The following is a 23,044-nucleotide window of genomic DNA, read 5'->3' on the forward strand; positions in this document are numbered from 1 at the left end:
TATTGTAACTATGTAGTATAACTTTGGTGTCAGAGAACTTGCAGACATGTAACAAACAGCCTCCACCACAGGGGGCAGCGCTGAGCAGTACAGCTCACATGTGACCAGCAGGAATAAAGACAAGAAGAAAAAGAGGCGACCATTTTTCCGTACGTAAAAGGAGCAGAGACGATCGTTACTGATCCACCAACGTTTTTCCCTGTAGGTGAAAATCTATGTCTCTGAGTTAAATTCCTTAAAAAAGATTTTATTGATCCTTTAACCGACTCACTTTCGGCTACGTGATGCGTTCAATGTGCACTCGGAGGTCGGGTTTTCCGAGATCGCAGTCGGAAATGCAACAAGAATTCGTGCTGAAGTCAGATCTCCGACCAAGACAGTCGGCGCACGAATTCATACTGCTAATTCCCAAATCCAACGTCAAATCGAAAGCACCAATAGCTGAACAGGCCGCGGTCAGCTCTCTCTCTGATTGGTTAGGGGTTTGTGAAATCTGATTGGTTCTTAAATAGGTGTAAAAACATAAAACTCTCAGGATAAATCAGTCGATCTAATTTCTTACTGAACTATTTACCTCCACAGTGAATTAACTTTGATTCCTTAACCCATGAATTTAATGACAATTATATAATAAAAAAATAAATTCAGTCAAAAAATCAAGAAAAATAGGGAAAAAATGGGATAGAAAAATAGTTTGAATAAAAGTAAAAAAAATGTATAATTAAATAAACTAATTTTAATTTTATTACAACAAATAATCTTAAAGTAAATAAATAAACACCAAAAGTAAATAAACAGAAATAAAATGAAGAAATGCCAGAAATGGTTGGTTAAACCACGCGTGTGCAAACGTGCAGAACTCCGGGACTTATGTTGACGCACTGCTGTCTGTCAGAGGCTCTGCACTGAGCTAGTTAGCTTGTAGAAAGCAGCCGACAGGGCAGCGGATTGGAAAAATGTGGCAAGCTAGGTACCAAACAGACCAAATTCCACATTGAGTTATGAAATCTCCAACCTGAACAGTGACAGTTATGTCATTATGCCCTCTGCTTTCCTGCATGGCTGATGGAGATGGACAGAGTACTCTGCCATGAATCTGTACAGCTTATATACACCACAGGGGTCCCTACGTGGCACTGGGCGGGTCGATGTGAAGGGTTACTCTCACATAAAGACAATACAATCAACATGGTTACTCTAAAGTACAGGTTAGTAATACGAATGTAGAGGCAGCACTATGGAGGGAGGAGGACCACTTCAATAATCATGATGAGAACAATAATTATAGACTTTTTAGCTTCCTAATGCTGTTTCTGCCCCAACAGAAGGTTAAAAGATGATCCACACTGCAGCTTCGGAGTGAGTCATCATCAGTACATTCAGTCTATCATCACTATAATACACTATGATAGATGTGCGTTTTATAAAGTAGAGGACCGCCGCTGCAGTCAGGCTGAGTGCACAGAGATATAACATGTTATTTATGTACAAAAGTTTGGATTTCTACAGGTAGTTCTTCCAACGTGAAGGTCCTGGTCCCGCTCTGCCCCCCCGCCGGCTCCTCCGGATGAGTTAGAAAACTGATAGTTGTCATTAGTAAGAAATGAAGAGGTTTTTTCTTTGTTCTCTGCCTCTCAGCGAGGCGAAGCTTATTCAACACCAAGGAACTGATGTCTGATAAATCTGCTGCTCCTCATGTGAGACGTGGTCACATGGTCCTACTTCTTCCCTTCACTGTCTGCAGAAAGACACCAAACCAAGACGTTTAACATCCTGCTGCACCATGAAGCATGCAGACACACAAGGCGTGTAGATGCGCCACGAGGTACGTGATGACGGAGCGTGACGATGATGAAGATGATGAAGCAGGTGATAATGGTACATTTATAAATAAAGTTAAAATGAATGTTTCGATGCTTCCTGTGATGCTTTTAATGTTTTAGGCAGTTTGAATAGTTTTCTACATGAAATGAGACAAACCTGCCTAAACGTTCCAGACCTACCTGTCGAGGAGTGTCCTGACACCTGCTGACTGGAGACCAGCGACCTTGAGCTCAAACCTGCGACACAGAGGCGGAAAAACGGCAGTCAGTCGTCTGCTGAGGAGATAAAACCTGCGAGTGATTCATGTCTGACAGCAGTTTATGTAGAGAAGTTCCCTCGTCCACCCGGCGGAGTTGGAGACCAGCAGACGGAGGAACTTAATAGTTTATAACATCATAGGAACGGATATTTTAAAACGAGCCGTTTAGACATTTAATTGCAAAGTCTGCTAAAAACTAATTATTCCTGGGTTGATTTGTCTGTTCATGACTTAAAACCCACAAGAAGCTATTCTAAGCACTTAGAAAAGTGATTTTTGAATGAAATGTCCCTTTAAATGCAGACGACCATTTTTCCAACATTTAACAAAGTATTTTATACATAAAATGTTTTATGGATTATATGTCATTTTAACAGATTACATAATGGCTAAATACAAGAATCTTCCCTCAAATTTTACAATAACGCAATTAATAAAAGCCATTTTGGCGGCACGGTGGCGTAGTGGTTAGCACTGTAGCCTCACAGCAAGGTGGTCACTGGTTTGATCCTCGGTGGGGGTTCAAACTGTGGCCTTTCTGTGTGGAGATTGCATGTTCTCCCCGTGTATGCCTGGGTTCTGAACCGAACATTCACATCACTGGTCACCATGGCAACAGGAGGCATGCGCCCGCCTCGTCCGGCACCTTAATGAGCCTCAGGAGGAGTTTCATCAGCACCAGAACTGCAGAAAAACCTGAACCAGGCCCGGCAGCCGTTCTGGGACCACCACATCTGTACCTTGGTAGATGTCGTACTGTCCTGACATCAGGTTGTAGCTCATGCCCAGGTGTGTGTGATGGTGTGTGTGGTGATGTCGGGCAAACGACACATGGTTCCTCTCCCGTTCCACCTCTCTGTCCTGCTCAGGGGAAGCCTTTTCACAAGGCTGCATAAACAAACAAACAAACAAACTTTCATCATGTCTGAATCTGAGGACCTGGAAAACTTTACTGGTTCTGGTGACGATGATCTGCTGAGAAAATTCATGTTCGGGTTCGTTAAACATCTTCAGTTACTTTGTTTCACTATTTAAAGGTTATTAATTCTACTTCATCAGATTCCAGGCTGGATCTTCTCACATCTGAGCCTGGAATCTGTGTGATCTGAGCCTGGAAAAAGCCTTGAATCTGTGTGTTCTGAGCCTGGAATCAGCCTGGAATCTGTGTGATCTGAGCCTGGAAAAAGCCTTGAATCTGTGTGTTCTGAGCCTGGAATCAGCCTGGAATCTGTGTGATCTGAGCCTGGAATCTGTGTGATCTGAGCCTGGAATCAGCCTGGAATCTGTGTGATCTGAGCCTGGAATCTGTGTGATCTGAGCCTGGAATCAGCCTGGAATCTGTGTGATCTGAGCCTGGAATCTGTGTGATCTGAGCCTGGAAAAAGCCTTGAATCTGTGTGTTCTGAGCCTGGAATCAGCCTGAAATCTGTGTGATCTGAGCCTGGAATCTGTGTGATCTGAGCCTGGAATCAGCCTGGAATCTGTGTGATCTGAGCCTGGAATCTGTGTGATCTGAGCCTGGAATCTGTGTGATCTGAGCCTGGAATCAGCCTGGAATCTGTGTGATCTGAGCCTGGAATCTGTGTGATCTGTGCCTGGAAAAAGCCTTGAATCTGTGTGTTCTGAGCCTGGAATCAGCCTGAAATCTGTGTGATCTGAGCCTGGAATCTGTGTGATCTGAGCCTGGAATCAGCCTGGAATCTGTGTGATCTGAGCCTGGAATCTGTGTGATCTGAGCCTGGAATCTGTGTGATCTGAGCCTGGAATCAGCCTTGAATCTGTGTGATCTGAGCCTGGAAAAAGCTTTGAATCTGTGTGATCTGAGCCTGGAATCAACCTGGAATCTGTGTATCTGAGCCTGGAATCTGTGTGACCATTTTCAGCTGTAAAATGTGCAGCCAGCTGGCAGACCACCCAGACTTCATGTTTTTTTCTGGTGGTCTGTGCTTGGCCCTACTCGGTAACCATGGTAACTAAAGCTGACCAGCTTTTCTTCAGAGTCAGATCTGTTAAAAAATCTCCCTGATGAAATCCCAGACAGTAAAGTCATGCGGGCTGTGATGAGAAGAGCTGATCCATGCAGAACTGGCGTCCAGTCGTGCACAGACTGCAAACAGCTGATTCTCTCGGCTTTAGCTGCACCATTTCGCTTTCTTTATCGTCTGCAGTAATAAATGAAAAGTTTTCAATGTGAGCCTGAAGACGTTTGTAGACGTTTATCTGAAAGGAGCTGTTGGTTTTCTGGAGCAGCTGAAATGAAAAACTGCAAGTTTTCTCTGTGGATTATTTCCCTCCTGTTAGAACCCCACAGGGTCTTTGAACCCAGGTAGAACTTGTAGGACGGAGCTTCAGATGAAAAGCCCACACGGGGGCGTAACGTAAATGTCCCAAAATCCCATGAAATATTCTCCTGTGAGTGTTCTGTCTGGTTCTGGAGGGCTGAAAAAACTAAACATATCAGCCTTTTTTACACTTGATTCCTTCTAAAACTGTCAGAGACCTCGGCAGAAGATAAAATAAGTCAAATCAAAGCTAGTAGGAATTTTAGAAGATATCTTCTCATGGAGATGCAAATTGCGTTTTTTCAAAGAAGAAGCTGGCATTCAGGCCGATTTCATTTTCATACATTCAGGAATATTCCTGCAAATAACGGTAAATGGACTGATGGAGCATTGCCCCAAAGCGTTTCCACGAAGCGTTTCCACGAAGCGTTTTCACGAAGCGTTTCCACGAAGCGTTTCCACGAAGCGTTTCCACGAAGCGTTTCCACAAAGCGTTTCCACGGACCGTTTCCACGGACCGTTTCCACGAAGCGTTTTCACGAAGCGTTTCCACGAAGCGTTTTCACAAAGCGTTTCCACGGACCGTTTCCACGAAGCGTTGCCGTGAAGCGTTTCCACGAAGCGTTTCCACGAAGCGTTTTCACGAAGCGTTTTCACGAAGCGTTTTCACAAAGCGTTTCCACGGACCGTTTCCACGAAGCGTTGCCGTGAAGCGTTTCCACGAAGCGTTTCCACGAAGCGTTTCCACGAAGCGTTTTCACGAAGCGTTTTCACAAAGCGTTTCCACGGACCGTTTCCACGAAGCGTTTCCACGAAGCGTTTCCACGAAGCGTTGCCGTGAAGCGTTTCCACGAAGCGTTTCCACGAAGCGTTTCCACGAAGCGTTTTCACGAAGCGTTTTCACAAAGCGTTTCCACGAAGCGTTTCCACGAAACGTTGCCGTGAAGCGTTTCCACGAAGCGTTTCCACGAAGCGTTTCCACGAAGCGTTTTCACGAAGCGTTTTCACAAAGCGTTTCCACGAAGCGTTTCCACGAAGCGTTTTCACGAAGCGTTTTCACAAAGCGTTTTCACAAAGCGTTTCCACGGACCGTTTCCACGAAGCGTTGCCGTGAAGCGTTTCCACGAAGCGTTTCCACGAAGCGTTTCCACGAAGCGTTTTCACGAAGCGCTTTCACAAAGCGTTTTCACAAAGCGTTTCCACGGACCGTTTCCACGGACCGTTTCCACGAAGCGTTTTCACGAAGCGTTTCCACGAAGCGTTTTCACGAAGCGTTTCCACGAAGCGTTGCCGTGAAGCGTTTCCACAAAGCGTTTCCACGGACCGTTTCCACGAAGCGTTGCCGTGAAGCGTTTCCACGAAGCGTTTCCACGAAGCGTTTCCACGAAGCGTTGCCGTGAAGCGTTTCCACAAAGCGTTTCCACGAAGCGTTTCCACGAAGCGTTTTCACGAAGCGTTTTCACGAAGCGTTTTCACGAAGCGTTTCCACGAAGCGTTGCCGTGAAGCGTTTCCACAAAGCGTTTCCACGGACCGTTTCCACGAAGCGTTTCCACGAAGCGTTTTCACAAAGCGTTTCCACGAAGCGTTTTTACAAAGCGTTTCCACGGACCGTTTCCACGAAGCGTTGCCGTGAAGCGTTTCCACGAAGCGTTTCCACGAAGCGTTTCCACGAAGCGTTTTCACAAAGCGTTTCCACGGACCGTTTCCACGAAGCGTTGCCGTGAAGCGTTTCCACGAAGCGTTTCCACGAAGCGTTTTCACAAAGCGTTTCCACGAAGCGTTTTCACAAAGCGTTTCCACGGACCGTTTCCACGAAGCGTTGCCGTGAAGCGTTTCCACGGACCGTTTCCACGAAGCGTTGCCGTGAAGCGTTTCCACGGACCGTTTCCACGAAGCGTTGCCGTGAAGCGTTTCCACGAAACGTTTCCACGAAGCGTTTCCACGAAGCGTTTCCACGAAGCGTTTTCACGAAGTGTTTCCACGAAGCGTTTCCACGAAGCGTTTCCACGAAGCGTTTCCACGAAGCGTTTTCACGAAGTGTTTCCACGAAGCGTTTCCACGAAGCGTTTCCACGAAGCGTTTCCACGTAGCGTTTTCACGAAGCGTTGCTGTGAAGCGTTTCCACAAAGCGTTTCCACGGACCGTTTCCACGAAGCGTTGCCGTGAAGCGTTTCCACGAAGCGTTTCCACGAAGCGTTTTCACAAAGCGTTTCCACGGACCGTTTCCACGAAGCGTTGCCGTGAAGCGTTTCCACGAAGCGTTTCCACGAAGCGTTTCCACGAAGCGTTTCCACGAAGCGTTTTCACAAAGCGTTTCCACGGACCGTTTCCACGAAGCGTTGCCGTGAAGCGTTTCCACGAAGCGTTTCCACGAAGCGTTTCCACGGACCGTTTCCACGAAGCGTTGCCGTGAAGCGTTTCCACGAAGCGTTTCCACGAAGCGTTTTCACAAAGCGTTTCCACGAAGCGTTTCCACGGACCGTTTCCACGGACCGTTTCCACGAAGCGTTTCCACGAAGCGTTTCCACGAAGCGTTTCCACAAAGCGTTTCCACGCACCGTTTCCACGGACCGTTTCCACGAAGCGTTTTCACGAAGCGTTTTCACAAAGCGTTTCCACGGACCGTTTCCACGAAGCGTTGCCGTGAAGCGTTTCCACGAAGCGTTTCCACGAAGCGTTTCCACGAAGCGTTTCCACGAAGCGTTTTCACGAAGCGTTTTCACAAAGCGTTTCCACGAAGCGTTTTCACGAAGCGTTTTCACGAAGCGTTTTCACAAAGCGTTTCCACGGACCGTTTCCACGAAGCGTTGCCGTGAAGCGTTTCCACAAAGCGTTTCCACGAAGCGTTTCCACGAAGCGTTTTCACGAAGCGTTTTCACAAAGCGTTTCCACGAAGCGTTTCCACGAAGCGTTTTCACAAAGCGTTTTCACAAAGCGTTTTCACAAAGCGTTTCCACGGACCGTTTCCACGAAGCGTTGCCGTGAAGCGTTTCCACGAAGCGTTTCCACGAAGCGTTTCCACGAAGCGTTTTCACGAAGCGCTTTCACAAAGCGTTTTCACAAAGCGTTTCCACGGACCGTTTCCACGGACCGTTTCCACGAAGCGTTGCCGTGAAGCGTTTCCACGAAGCGTTTTCACGAAGCGTTTCCACGAAGCGTTGCCGTGAAGCGTTTCCACAAAGCGTTTCCACGGACCGTTTCCACGAAGCGTTGCCGTGAAGCGTTTCCACGAAGCGTTTCCACGAAGCGTTTCCACGAAGCGTTTTCACAAAGCGTTTCCACGAAGCGTTTCCACGAAGCGTTTTCACGAAGCGTTTCCACGAAGCGTTGCCGTGAAGCGTTTCCACAAAGCGTTTCCACGGACCGTTTCCACGAAGCGTTGCCGTGAAGCGTTTCCACAAAGCGTTTCCACGAAGCGTTTCCACGAAGCGTTTTCACGAAGCGTTTTCACGAAGCGTTTTCACGAAGCGTTTCCACGAAGCGTTGCCGTGAAGCGTTTCCACAAAGCGTTTCCACGGACCGTTTCCACGAAGCGTTTCCACGAAGCGTTTTCACAAAGCGTTTCCACGAAGCGTTTTTACAAAGCGTTTCCACGGACCGTTTCCACGAAGCGTTGCCGTGAAGCGTTTCCACGAAGCGTTTCCACGAAGCGTTTCCACGAAGCGTTTCCACGAAGCGTTTTCACAAAGCGTTTCCACGGACCGTTTCCACGAAGCATTGCTGTGAAGCGTTTCCACGAAACGTTTCCACGAAGCGTTTCCACGAAGCGTTTCCACGAAGCGTTTTCACGAAGCGTTTCCACGAAGCGTTTCCACGAAGCGTTTTCACGAAGCGTTTCCACGAAGCGTTTCCACGAAGCGTTTCCACGAAGCGTTTCCACGTAGCGTTTTCACGAAGCGTTGCCGTGAAGCGTTTCCACAAAGCGTTTCCACGGACCGTTTCCACGAAGCGTTGCCGTGAAGCGTTTCCACGAAGCGTTTCCACGAAGCGTTTCCACGAAGCGTTTTCACAAAGCGTTTCCACGGACCGTTTCCACGAAGCGTTGCCGTGAAGCGTTTCCACGAAGCGTTTTCACGAAGCGTTTCCACGAAGCGTTTTCACAAAGCGTTTCCACGGACCGTTTCCACGAAGCGTTGCCGTGAAGCGTTTCCACGAAGCGTTTCCACGAAGCGTTTCCACGGACCGTTTCCACGAAGCGTTGCCGTGAAGCGTTTCCACGAAGCGTTTCCACGAAGCGTTTTCACAAAGCGTTTCCACGAAGCGTTTCCACGAAGCGTTTTCACAAAGCGTTTCCACGGACCGTTTCCACGAAGCGTTGCCGTGAAGCGTTTCCACGAAGCGTTTCCACGAAGCGTTTCCACGGACCGTTTCCACGAAGCGTTGCCGTGAAGCGTTTCCACGAAGCGTTTCCACGGACCGTTTCCACGAAGCGTTTCCACGAAGCGTTTTCACAAAGCGTTTCCACGAAGCGTTTTTACAAAGCGTTTCCACGGACCGTTTCCACGAAGCGTTGCCGTGAAGCGTTTCCACGAAGCGTTTCCACGAAGCGTTTCCACGAAGCGTTTCCACGAAGCGTTTTCACAAAGCGTTTCCACGGACCGTTTCCACGAAGCATTGCTGTGAAGCGTTTCCACGAAACGTTTCCACGAAGCGTTTCCACGAAGCGTTTCCACGAAGCGTTTTCACGAAGCGTTTCCACGAAGCGTTTCCACGAAGCGTTTTCACGAAGCGTTTCCACGAAGCGTTTCCACGAAGCGTTTCCACGAAGCGTTTCCACGTAGCGTTTTCACGAAGCGTTGCCGTGAAGCGTTTCCACAAAGCGTTTCCACGGACCGTTTCCACGAAGCGTTGCCGTGAAGCGTTTCCACGAAGCGTTTCCACGAAGCGTTTCCACGAAGCGTTTTCACAAAGCGTTTCCACGGACCGTTTCCACGAAGCGTTGCCGTGAAGCGTTTCCACGAAGCGTTTTCACGAAGCGTTTCCACGAAGCGTTTTCACAAAGCGTTTCCACGGACCGTTTCCACGAAGCGTTGCCGTGAAGCGTTTCCACGAAGCGTTTCCACGAAGCGTTTCCACGGACCGTTTCCACGAAGCGTTGCCGTGAAGCGTTTCCACGAAGCGTTTCCACGAAGCGTTTTCACAAAGCGTTTCCACGAAGCGTTTCCACGAAGCGTTTTCACAAAGCGTTTCCACGGACCGTTTCCACGAAGCGTTGCCGTGAAGCGTTTCCACGAAGCGTTTCCACGAAGCGTTTCCACGGACCGTTTCCACGAAGCGTTGCCGTGAAGCGTTTCCACGAAGCGTTTCCACGAAGCGTTTTCACAAAGCGTTTCCACGAAGCGTTTCCACGGACCGTTTCCACGGACCGTTTCCACGAAGCGTTTCCACGAAGCGTTTCCACGAAGCGTTTCCACGGACCGTTTCCACGGACCGTTTCCACGAAGCGTTTTCACGAAGCGTTTTCACAAAGCGTTTCCACGGACCGTTTCCACGAAGCGTTGCCGTGAAGCGTTTCCACGAAGCGTTTCCACGAAGCGTTTCCACGAAGCGTTTTCACGAAGCGTTTTCACAAAGCGTTTCCACGAAGCGTTTTCACGAAGCGTTTTCACGAAGCGTTTTCACGAAGCGTTTTCACAAAGCGTTTCCACGGACCGTTTCCACGAAGCGTTGCCGTGAAGCGTTTCCACGAAGCGTTTCCACGAAGCGTTTCCACGAAGCGTTTTCACGAAGCGTTTTCACAAAGCGTTTCCACGGACCGTTTCCACGAAGCGTTGCCGTGAAGCGTTTCCACAAAGCGTTTCCACGAAGCGTTTCCACGAAGCGTTTTCACGAAGCGTTTTCACAAAGCGTTTCCACGAAGCGTTTCCACGAAGCGTTTTCACAAAGCGTTTTCACAAAGCGTTTTCACAAAGCGTTTCCACGGACCGTTTCCACGAAGCGTTGCCGTGAAGCGTTTCCACGAAGCGTTTCCACGAAGCGTTTCCACGAAGCGTTTCCACGAAGCGTTTCCACGAAGCGTTTTCACGAAGCGCTTTCACAAAGCGTTTTCACAAAGCGTTTCCACGGACCGTTTCCACGGACCGTTTCCACGAAGCGTTGCCGTGAAGCGTTTCCACGAAGCGTTTTCACGAAGCGTTTCCACGAAGCGTTGCCGTGAAGCGTTTCCACAAAGCGTTTCCACGGACCGTTTCCACGAAGCGTTGCCGTGAAGCGTTTCCACGAAGCGTTTCCACGAAGCGTTTTCACAAAGCGTTTCCACGAAGCGTTTCCACGAAGCGTTTTCACGAAGCGTTTCCACGAAGCGTTGCCGTGAAGCGTTTCCACAAAGCGTTTCCACGGACCGTTTCCACGAAGCGTTGCCGTGAAGCGTTTCCACAAAGCGTTTCCACGAAGCGTTTCCACGAAGCGTTTTCACGAAGCGTTTTCACGAAGCGTTTTCACGAAGCGTTTCCACGAAGCGTTGCCGTGAAGCGTTTCCACAAAGCGTTTCCACGGACCGTTTCCACGAAGCGTTTCCACGAAGCGTTTTCACAAAGCGTTTCCACGAAGCGTTTTTACAAAGCGTTTCCACGGACCGTTTCCACGAAGCGTTGCCGTGAAGCGTTTCCACGAAGCGTTTCCACGAAGCGTTTCCACGAAGCGTTTCCACGAAGCGTTTTCACAAAGCGTTTCCACGGACCGTTTCCACGAAGCATTGCTGTGAAGCGTTTCCACGAAACGTTTCCACGAAGCGTTTCCACGAAGCGTTTCCACGAAGCGTTTTCACGAAGCGTTTCCACGAAGCGTTTTCACGAAGCGTTTCCACGAAGCGTTTCCACGAAGCGTTTTCACGAAGCGTTTCCACGAAGCGTTTCCACGAAGCGTTTCCACGTAGCGTTTTCACGAAGCGTTGCCGTGAAGCGTTTCCACAAAGCGTTTCCACGAAGCGTTTTCACGAAGCGTTTCCACGAAGCGTTTCCACGAAGCGTTTCCACGTAGCGTTTCCACGAAGCGTTTCCACGAAGCGTTTTCACGAAGCGTTTCCACGAAGCGTTTCCACGAAGCGTTTTCACGAAGCGTTTCCACGAAGCGTTTCCACGAAGCGTTTCCACGTAGCGTTTTCACGAAGCGTTGCCGTGAAGCGTTTCCACAAAGCGTTTCCACGGACCGTTTCCACGAAGCGTTGCCGTGAAGCGTTTCCACGAAGCGTTTCCACGAAGCGTTTCCACGAAGCGTTTTCACAAAGCGTTTCCACGGACCGTTTCCACGAAGCGTTGCCGTGAAGCGTTTCCACGAAGCGTTTCCACGAAGCGTTTCCACGAAGCGTTTCCACGAAGCGTTTTCACAAAGCGTTTCCACGGACCGTTTCCACGAAGCGTTGCCGTGAAGCGTTTCCACGAAGCGTTTCCACGAAGCGTTTCCACGGACCGTTTCCACGAAGCGTTGCCGTGAAGCGTTTCCACGAAGCGTTTCCACGAAGCGTTTTCACAAAGCGTTTCCACGAAGCGTTTCCACGAAGCGTTTTCACAAAGCGTTTCCACGAACCGTTTCCACGGACCGTTTCCACGGACCGTTTCCACGAAGCGTTTCCACGAAGCGTTGCCGTGAAGCGTTTCCACGAAGCGTTGCCGTGAAGCGTTTCCACGAAGCGTTTCCACGGACCGTTTCCACGAAGCGTTGCCGTGAAGCGTTTCCACGAAGCGTTTCCACGAAGCGTTGCCGTGAAGCGTTTCCACGAAGCGTTTCCACGTAGCGTTGCCGTGAAGCGTTTCCACGAAGCGTTTCCACGAAGCGTTTCCACGAAGCGTTTCCACGGACCGTTTCCACGGACCGTTTCCACGGACCGTTTCCACGAAGCGTTTCCACGGACCGTTTCCACGAAGCGTTGCCGTGAAGCGTTTCCACGGACCGTTTCCACGAAGCGTTGCCGTGAAGCGTTTCCACGAAGCGTTTCCACGAAGCGTTTCCACGAAGCGTTGCCGTGAAGCGTTTCCACGAAGCGTTTCCACGAAGCGTTTCCACGGACCGTTTCCACGAAGCGTTGCCGTGAAGCGTTTCCACGAAGCGTTTCCACGAAGCGTTTCCACGGACCGTTTCCACTAAGCGTTTCCACGGACCGTTTCCACGAAGCATTGCCGTGAAGCGTTGCCGTGAAGCGTTTCCACGAAGCGTTTCCACGAAGCGTTTTCACAAAGCGTTTTCACGAAGCGTTTCCACGAAGCGTTTCCACGAAGCGTTTCCACGAAGCGTTTCCACGGACCGTTTCCACGAAGCGTTTCCACGAAGCGTTTCCACGAAGCGTTTTCACGAAGCGTTTCCACGAAGCGTTTCCACGAAGCGTTTCCACGAAGCGTTTCCACGAAGCGTTTCCACGGACCGTTTCCACGGACCGTTTCCACGGACCGTTTCCACGAAGCGTTTTCACGAAGCGTTTTCACAAAGCGTTTTCACAAAGCGTTTCCACGGACCGTTTCCACGAAGCGTTTCCACGAAGCGTTTCCACGAAGCGTTTTCACAAAGCATTTCCACGGACCGTTTCCACGGACCGTTTCCACGAAGCGTTTTCACGAAGCGTTTCCACGAAGCGTTTCCACGAAGCGTTGCCGTGAAGCGTTGCCGTGAAGAGATGCCACGGAGCGTTGCCGCAGAACGATACTGCGGAGAGTTTCCATGGACCATTTCCACAGAGTGATGCAGAGGAGTGTTGCTGTAAAGTGTTGCCAGGGAGTGTTGCTACGGAGCGATGTGGAGCGTTTCCATGCAGCGCTGCTGGTTTGTCATGCTAGCATACCCAGTGCATTGTGGGTAACGTGTGTTAGGTGTGGCGGGACGGAGGCAGAAACTCCTGCAGAACCTGAACGTTGATGTTCTTCACCTGCAGAAATGTTTCGTTTTCTTTGCAGCTCAGAACCAGAATGAACACCAATGTGTAGCTGTGCTGCCATTCTTCCCAGTTCTACCTGGTTGTCATGGCAACTCGTGTAGCTGGGACCCTATTGTCATGGTAACAAGCGTAGCTGGGATTATTTGTCATAGGGAGCTTATCTCCGTGGGCTGGGAGATCTGTCAGCAGAAAACAGACATCAGGTCTCACATCAGGTGACTTTCCGCGGTACTGAAGGCTCGGCTGCTGCAGCATCTCCACGGCGCAGGACGAGGACGCCTCGCTGATCTGCTTGCTGCTAACAGCGCCGCCCCTGCTGGGCGGAGTCACCTCCGACTCCTCCCTGCCCGCCGTTTTACCGTACAGAGGATAGTGGAAACCTGATGAACACAAAGCACAGGTACATATTTAATAACTTTATTCCCTAACGGATCAGAGAGACCACTTTCATCACTGAAAACATTGCTTTGCTGTTGTTTTCAATCTGATACGTGTCTTCTTCCCCCTGGTGGACATCTTCTACACTACATAATCCTGGCATTTACGTGTCATATACAGTATATTATGTACACAAAAACCACTCTCCGTGACTCAAATTGTTTGTCACACCGCCATGTTGGGTGGTTAAAAGCTAGCTGCCATCGCTACGGCGCTAGCTAACGTCACATTTTCCAAGCCAGTTCAGCTCTTACGTGTTCGTGTCAAACCAAAATGTCCAAAATCCAAAACTAGCAGCTGACGGGGGTTTAGCTTCCCAGCACATTTACAACGAGCTGATCAGTTTCACAGGAGCAGAACTAGAAGCTTACAGGCGGTATGAGGTTTATTAACATCTGGTGGAAGGATGGGAATCAGACCTCCGGCTGAGGAAAGTTTTTCCCCTTCAAAATAAAAACCAGCTACATGCAGATGTTCTACATATTTTAAATTCTGACAATCCGATTGGCATTTCCAGCAATGACAAACTTAATAACCCCAGAGCTGAAAATTATGTTTCATTTCCACTCCTGCTCTCAGCGAAGGCAGACGCTTTTCTCTTTGCTCCTGTTTCCTTGCCTCCCTCCCACTCTGGCCTGCAACTTTGTCCTGTCTGACTCAGAGCCTCTTTTTTACATCCCTTTACTGTTTACTCAATTTACATCATGGATTTGATCGGCTGGTCTCTCAATGCAATTGATCAAATTTTCTCATCCTGGAGATCGGGCAGAGGGGAGCCCACATGTCCTGAGGGGACGCTTGCGGCTGGATACGTTCAGGACTCATGGGCCAGATGGAGACCTCTGACGGTTCTGTCCTCTGAGGATGTGGAGGATGTTTACATCTTTGGATTATTGGTGATCGGGATTCTACAGATTGGCGCTGGCGGAGTTCTGATCTACCTCAAGACCCGTGAGATTCTGGCAACAACTGGTAGGTTGCCTGAATTCTGCAATGGTATGTGCCGAGTTAGCAGTGCACAGACTCTTGCGTTGACCGGACTCGACCGTAAGCAGCATGCCAGTTTGGTCCATACTGATCATTTGGGCGAGGTCCCGGAGCTGGTCCGCAGAATCGACAACAACATGCAGAAGATGTCTGCTAGGATCAGTGGAAATTGACCCCCCCCCCCCCCATTCGGCTGTCTGGAGCTGCCAGCCTGAGACCTGCTATGGACTCAAGGCCGAGGGCAAATTGTTTTCCTCGACTGAAACCCAAACAACAATCTTATCTAGATTTGGTTTCCCAGCGGCCTTGAGCCGGTGCAACCCCCCCTGAGAACGGAAGAAGAAATGTTCATAGACACTGTCCCCCCTCCTCATCCACCCCCGGTCCCAACCCACATAAATCACCGCCTCCCTGCACTGTGTGTGTGTTTACAACCCAAATTGAGCCGAAAATGTTACTTTTATTTAGGGATGTTCCATGTAGGCTTTTTTAAAACTATAAACGACACATTGATTTCCCCCAAGTCTTAATTTCTGCTCATGATATCAAACAACGATGCGGAGTTCTCCCCTGGAAAAGACAGAAAAACTAAATCATTTCAGGTTCGTTTGGACGTCATCTTCACTTCACAGTCACTGCAAACTGCAAGCGAGACATCTGGAGACACGTTAATATAATTCCACATCAAGACATGCAGACGAGCCCACTTACAAGCTCCATATGCTGCAAGAGACGATGCCATCGTGACGTCATCAACTGTCAACGATGGACGTCTGCTGCCAAATGGTGTGACGTTATGTGGCAGACAAACCGCAGTGCGTAGACCACAAACTGAGACAAACCCTGAGTCCGTCCTACTTCTAGGACGTCAATCTGTGGATCAATTCCACCTGCTACAGGTAAAAGGGGACGTGTCCTCACCGCTACAGGTAACATGGGACGTGTCCTTGACAATACTGGTAATATGGGACGTGTCCTCACTGCTATTGGTAACATGTGACGTGTCCTCAACAATACAGGTAATATGGGACGTGTCCTCGACAATACAGGTAACACGGGACGTGTCCTCGACAATACAGGTAACACAGGACGTGTCCTCAACAATACAGGTAACACAGGACGTGTCCTCGACAATACAGGTAACACAGGACGTGTCCTAACCGATACAGGTAACACGGGATGTGTCCTCACCACTACAGGTAACACGGGACGTGTCCTCACCGCTAAAGGTAACATGGACGTGTCCTCGACAATACACGTAACACGGGACGTGTCCTCACGGCTATAGGTAACATGGGACGTGTCCTCACTGCTATAGGTAACATGGGACATGTCCTCGACAATACAGGTAACACGGGACGTGTCCTCGACAATACAGGTAACACGGGACGTGTCCTCAAAACTACAGGTAACACGAGACGTGTCCTCGACAATACAGGTAACACCGGACGTGTCCTCGACAATACAGGTAACACGGGACGTGTCCTCGACAATACAGGTAACACGGGACATGTCCTCAAAACTACAGGTAACACGAGACGTGTCCTCGACAATACAGGTAACACGGGACGTGTCCTCGACAATACAGGTAACACGGGACGTGTCCTCGACAATACAGGTAACACGGGACGTGTCCTCGACAATGCAGGTAACATGGGACATGTCCTCGACAATACAGGTAACATGGGACGTGTCCTCACCGCTACAGGTAACACAGGACGTGTCCTCACCGCTACAGGTAACACGGGACGTGTCCTCGACAATACAGGTAACACAGGACGTGTCCTCACCGCTACAGGTAACACAGGACGTGTCCTCACCGCTACAGGTAACACGGGACGTGTCCTCGACAATACAGGTAACACAGGACGTGTCCTCACCACTACAGGTAACACAGGACGTGTCCTCACCGCTACAGGTAACACGGGACGTGTCCTCGACAATACAGGTAACACGGGACGTGTCCTTGACAATACAGGTAACACGGGACGTGTCCTCGACAATACAGGTAACACAGGACGTGTCCTCACCGCTACAGGTAACATCGGACATCTCCTCATTGCTATAGGTAACATGGGACATGTCCTCGACAATACAGGTAATCCTCGACAATACAGATAACACGGGATGTGTCCTCACCACTACAGGTCATACGGGACGTGTCCTCGACAATACAGGTAACACAGGACGTGTCCTCACCGCTACAGGTAACATCGGACATCTCCTCACTGCTATAGGTAACATGGGACATGTCCTCGACAATACAGGTAATCCTCGACAATACAGATAACACGGGACGTGTCCTCACCACTACAGGTCATACGGGATGTTTCCTCAACAATACAGGTAACATGGGACGTGTCCTCACCGCTACAGGTAACATGGGACATGTCCTCACTGCTATAGGTAACGCGGAACTTGTCCTCACTGCTATATGTAACATGGGACGTGTCCTCACTGCTACAGGTAACACGGGACGTGTCCTCGACAATACAGGTAATACGGGACATGTCCTCGACAATACAGGTAACACGGGACATGTCCTCACTGCTATAGGTAACATGGGATGTGTCCTCACCGCTACAGGTAACATGGGATGTGTCCTCACCACTACAGGTAACACGGGATGTGTCCCCACTGCTATAGGTAACATGGGACGTGTCCTCACCGCTACAGGTAACATGGGACGTGTCCTCACCACTACAGGTAACATGGGACGTGTCCTCACCACTACAGGTAACATGGGACGTGTACTCACTGCTATAGGTAACATGGGACGTGTCCTCACCGCTACAGGTAACATGGGACGTGTCCTCACCGCTACAGGTAACATGGGACGTGTCCTCACCGCTACAGGTAACATGGGACGTGTCCTCACCACTACAGGTAACATGGGACGTGTCCTCACTGCTATAGGTAACACGGGATGTGTCCCCACTGCTATAGGTAACATGGGACGTGTCCTCACCGCTACAGGTAACATGGGACGTGTCCTCACCACTACAGGTAACATGGGACATGTCCTCGACAATACAGGTAATCCTCGACAATACAGATAACACGGGATGTGTCCTCACCACTACAGGTCATACGGGATGTTTCCTCAACAATACAGGTAACATGGGACGTGTCCTCACCGCTACAGGTAACATGGGACATGTCCTCACTGCTATAGGTAACGCGGAACTTGTCCTCACTGCTATATGTAACATGGGACGTGTCCTCACTGCTACAGGTAACACGGGACGTGTCCTCGACAATACAGGTAATACGGGACATGTCCTCGACAATACAGGTAACACGGGACATGTCCTCACTGCTATAGGTAACATGGGATGTGTCCTCACCGCTACAGGTAACATGGGACGTGTCCTCACCACTACAGGTAACACGGGATGTGTCCCCACTGCTATAGGTAACATGGGACGTGTCCTCACCGCTACAGGTAACATGGGACGTGTCCTCACCACTACAGGTAACATGGGACGTGTCCTCACCACTACAGGTAACATGGGACGTGTCCTCACTGCTATAGGTAACATGGGACGTGTCCTCACCGCTACAGGTAACATGGGACGTGTCCTCACCGCTACAGGTAACATGGGACGTGTCCTCACCACTACAGGTAACATGGGACGTGTCCTCACTGCTATAGGTAACACGGGATGTGTCCCCACTGCTATAGGTAACATGGGACGTGTCCTCACCGCTACAGGTAACATGGGACGTGTCCTCACCACTACAGGTAACATGGGAGGTGTCCTCACCACTACAGGTAACATGGGACGTGTCCTCACTGCTATATGTAACATGGGACGTGTCCTCACTGCTACAGGTAACATGGGACGTGTCCTCACCACTACAGGTAACATGGGAGGTGTCCTCACCACTACAGGTAACACGGGATGTGTCCCCACTGCTATAGGTAACATGGGACGTGTCCTCACCGCTACAGGTAACATGGGACGTGTCCTCACCACTACAGGTAACATGGGAGGTGTCCTCACCACTACAGGTAACATGGGACGTGTCCTCACTGCTATATGTAACATGGGACGTGTCCTCACTGCTACAGGTAACACGGGACGTGTCCTCGACAATACAGGTAATACGGGACATGTCCTCGACAATACAGGTAACACGGGACATGTCCTCACTGCTATAGGTAACATGGGATGTGTCCTCACCGCTACAGGTAACATGGGATGTGTCCTCACCACTACAGGTAACACGGGATGTGTCCCCACTGCTATAGGTAACATGGGACGTGTCCTCACCGCTACAGGTAACATGGGACGTGTCCTCACCACTACAGGTAACATGGGACGTGTCCTCACCACTACAGGTAACATGGGACGTGTACTCACTGCTATAGGTAACATGGGACGTGTCCTCACCGCTACAGGTAACATGGGACGTGTCCTCACCGCTACAGGTAACATGGGACGTGTCCTCACCGCTACAGGTAACATGGGACGTGTCCTCACCACTACAGGTAACATGGGACGTGTCCTCACTGCTATAGGTAACACGGGATGTGTCCCCACTGCTATAGGTAACATGGGACGTGTCCTCACCGCTACAGGTAACATGGGACGTGACCTCACCACTACAGGTAACATGGGACATGTCCTCGACAATACAGGTAATCCTCGACAATACAGATAACACGGGACGTGTCCTCACCACTACAGGTCATACGGGATGTTTCCTCAACAATACAGGTAACATGGGACGTGTCCTCACCGCTACAGGTAACATGGGACATGTCCTCACTGCTATAGGTAACGCGGAACTTGTCCTCACTGCTATATGTAACATGGGACGTGTCCTCACTGCTACAGGTAACACGGGACGTGTCCTCGACAATACAGGTAATACGGGACATGTCCTCGACAATACAGGTAACACGGGACATGTCCTCACTGCTATAGGTAACATGGGATGTGTCCTCACCGCTACAGGTAACATGGGACGTGTCCTCACCACTACAGGTAACACGGGATGTGTCCCCACTGCTATAGGTAACATGGGACGTGTCCTCACCGCTACAGGTAACATGGGACGTGTCCTCACCACTACAGGTAACATGGGACGTGTCCTCACCACTACAGGTAACATGGGACGTGTCCTCACTGCTATAGGTAACATGGGACGTGTCCTCACCGCTACAGGTAACATGGGACGTGTCCTCACCGCTACAGGTAACATGGGACGTGTCCTCACCACTACAGGTAACATGGGACGTGTCCTCACTGCTATAGGTAACACGGGATGTGTCCCCACTGCTATAGGTAACATGGGACGTGTCCTCACCGCTACAGGTAACATGGGACGTGTCCTCACCACTACAGGTAACATGGGAGGTGTCCTCACCACTACAGGTAACATGGGACGTGTCCTCACTGCTAAAGGTAACATGGTACGTGTCCTCACCACTACAGGTAAAATGGGATGTGTCCTCACTGCTATATGTAACATGGGACGTGTCCTCACTGCTATAGGTAACACGGGACGGGTCATCGACAATACAGGTAACACGGGACGTGTCCTCACTGCTATAGGTAACACGGGATGTGTCCTCACTGCTATAGGTAACATGGGACGTGTCCTCACTGCTATAGGTAACATGGGACGTGTCCTAACCGCTACAGGTAACATGGGACGTGTCCTCACCGCTACAGGTAACATGGGATGTGTCCTCACCACTACAGGTAACATGGGACGTGTCCTCACTGCTATAGGTAACACGGGATGTGTCCCCACTGCTATAGGTAACATGGGACGTGTCCTCACCGCTACAGGTAACATGGGACGTGTCCTCACCACTACAGGTAACATGGGACGTGTCCTCACCACTACAGGTAACATGGGACGTGTCCTCACTGCTAAAGGTAACATGGTACGTGTCCTCACCACTACAGGTAAAATGGGACGCGTCCTCACTGCTATAGGTAACACGGGACGGGTCATCGACAATACAGGTAACACGGGATGTGTCCTCACTGCTATAGGTAACACGGGATGTGTCCTCACCGCTACAGGTAACATGGGACGTGTCCTCACCGCTACAGGTAACATGGGACGTGTCCCCACTGCTATAGGTAACACGGGACGTGTCCTCCCCGCTACAGGTAACATAGGACGTGTCCTCACCACTACAGGTAACATGGGACGTGTCCTCACCACTACAGGTAACATGGGACGTGTCCTCACCACTACAGGTAACATGGGACGTGTCCCCACTGCTATAGGTAACACAGGACGTGTCCTCACTGCTATATGTAACACGGGACGTGTCCTCACTGCTATAGGTAACACGGGATGTGTCCTCACTGCTACAGGTAACATGGGACGTGTCCTCACCACTACAGGTAACATGGGACGTGTCATCGACAATACAGGTAATACGGGACGTGTCCTCACTGCTATAGGTAACACGGGATGTGTCCTCACTGCTATAGGTAACACGGGATGTGTCCTCACTGCAATAGGTAACACGGGATGTGTCCTCACCGCTACAGGTAACATGGGACGTGTCCTCACCACTACAGGTAACATGGGACGTGTCCCCACTGCTATAGGTAACACGGGACGTGTCCTCACTGCTATAGGTAACACGGGATGTGTCCTCACCGCTACAGGTAACATGGGACGTGTCCTCACCACTACAGGTAACATGGGACGTGTCCCCACTGCTATAGGTAACACGGGACGTGTCCTCACTGCTATAGGTAACACGGGACGTGTCCTCACTGCTATAGGTAACACGGGACGTGTCCTCACTGCTATAGGTAACACTGGATGTGTCCTCACCACTACAGGTAAAATGGGATGTGTACTCACTGCTACAGGTAACATGGGATATGTCCTCACTGCTATAGGTAACGCGGGACTTGTCCTCACTGCTATAGGTAACACGGGATGTGTCCTCACCGCTACAGGTAACATGGGACGTGTCCTCACCACTACAGGTAACATGGGACGTGTCCCCACTGCTATAGGTAACACGGGACGTGTCCTCACTGCTATAGGTAACACGGGACGTGTCCTCACTGCTATAGGTAACACGGGACGTGTCCTCACTGCTATAGGTAACACGGGATGTGTCCTCACCACTACAGGTAAAATGGGATGTGTCCTCACCGCTACAGGTAACATGGGACATGTCCTCACTGCTATAGGTAACGCGGGACTTGTCCTCACTGCTATATGTAACATGGGACGTGTCTTCACTGCTATAGGTAACACGGGACGTGTCCTCGACAATACAGGTAACACGTGATGTGTCCTTACTGCTATAGGTAACATGGGACATGTCCTCACTGCTATAGGTAACACGGGACATGTCCTCGACAATACAGGTAACACGGGACGTTTCCTCACTGCTATAGGTAACACGGGATGTGTCCACACTGCTATAGGTAACACGGGATGTGTCCTCACTGCTACAGGTAACATGGGAAGTGTCCTCACCACTACAGGTAACATGGGATGTGTCCTCACTGCTATAGGTAACACGGGATGTGTCCTCACTGCTATAGGTAACACGGGATGTGTCCCCACTGCTATAGGTAACATGGGACGTGTCCTCACCACTACAGGTAAAATGGGATGTGTACTCACTGCTACAGGTAACATGGGATGTGTCCCCACTGCTATAGGTAACATGGGACGTGTCCTCACCGCTACAGGTAACATGGGACGTGTCCTCACCACTACAGGTAACATGGGACGTGTCCTCACCACTACATGTAACATGGGATGTGTACTCACTGCTACAGGTAACATGGGACGTGTCCTCACTGCTATAGGTAACACGGGATGTGTCCCCACTGCTATAGGTAACATGGGACGTGTCCTCACTGCTATAGGTAACACGGGATGTGTCCCCACTGCTATAGGTAACATGGGACGTGTCCTCACTGCTATAGGTAACACGGGACGTGTCCTCACCGCTACAGGTAACACGGGACGTGTCCTCACCACTACAGGTAACATGGGACGTGTCCTCACCACTACATGTAACATGGGATGTGTACTCACTGCTATAGGTAACACGGGATGTGTCCTCACTGCTATAGGTAACACGGGATGTGTCCTCACTGCTATAGGTAACACGGGATGTGTCCTCACTGCTATAGGTAACACGGGATGTGTCCTCACTGCTATAGGTAACACGGGACGTGTCCTCACTGCTATAGGTAACATGGGACGTGTCCTCACTGCTATAGGTAACACGGGATGTGTCCTCACTGCTATAGGTAACACGGGATGTGTCCTCACCGCTACAGGTAACATGGGACGTGTCCTCACCACTACAGGTAAAATGGGATGTGTACTCACCACTACAGGTAACATGGGATGTGTCCTCACTGCTATATGTAACA

At 50.2% G+C, this 23,044-nt stretch overlaps 1 protein-coding gene across 1 annotated transcript in view; it reads right to left on the bottom strand.

Annotated features, from left to right (window-relative positions):
- Positions 1-1,718: 1,718 nt before the first annotated feature.
- The window catches only part of znf608 (zinc finger protein 608), a gene marked incomplete at its 3' end in the record, with an annotated part of 67,059 nt that continues 45,733 nt past the window's right edge, over positions 1,719-23,044 (bottom strand). The window contains exons 6-9 of the mRNA XM_079251177.1: positions 13,440-13,609; positions 2,824-2,971; positions 2,004-2,060; positions 1,719-1,738 (exon numbers count right to left, since the gene is read on the bottom strand). Of these exons, the coding sequence (XP_079107303.1) occupies positions 1,719-1,738; positions 2,004-2,060; positions 2,824-2,971; positions 13,440-13,609 (395 nt within the window). The remainder of the gene's footprint in view (positions 1,739-2,003; positions 2,061-2,823; positions 2,972-13,439; positions 13,610-23,044) is intronic.

The sequence above is a fragment of the Telmatherina bonti genome, assembly GCF_933228915.1.
Source record: "Telmatherina bonti genome assembly, chromosome: 13".
Classification (NCBI taxonomy): domain Eukaryota; kingdom Metazoa; phylum Chordata; class Actinopteri; order Atheriniformes; family Telmatherinidae; genus Telmatherina; species Telmatherina bonti.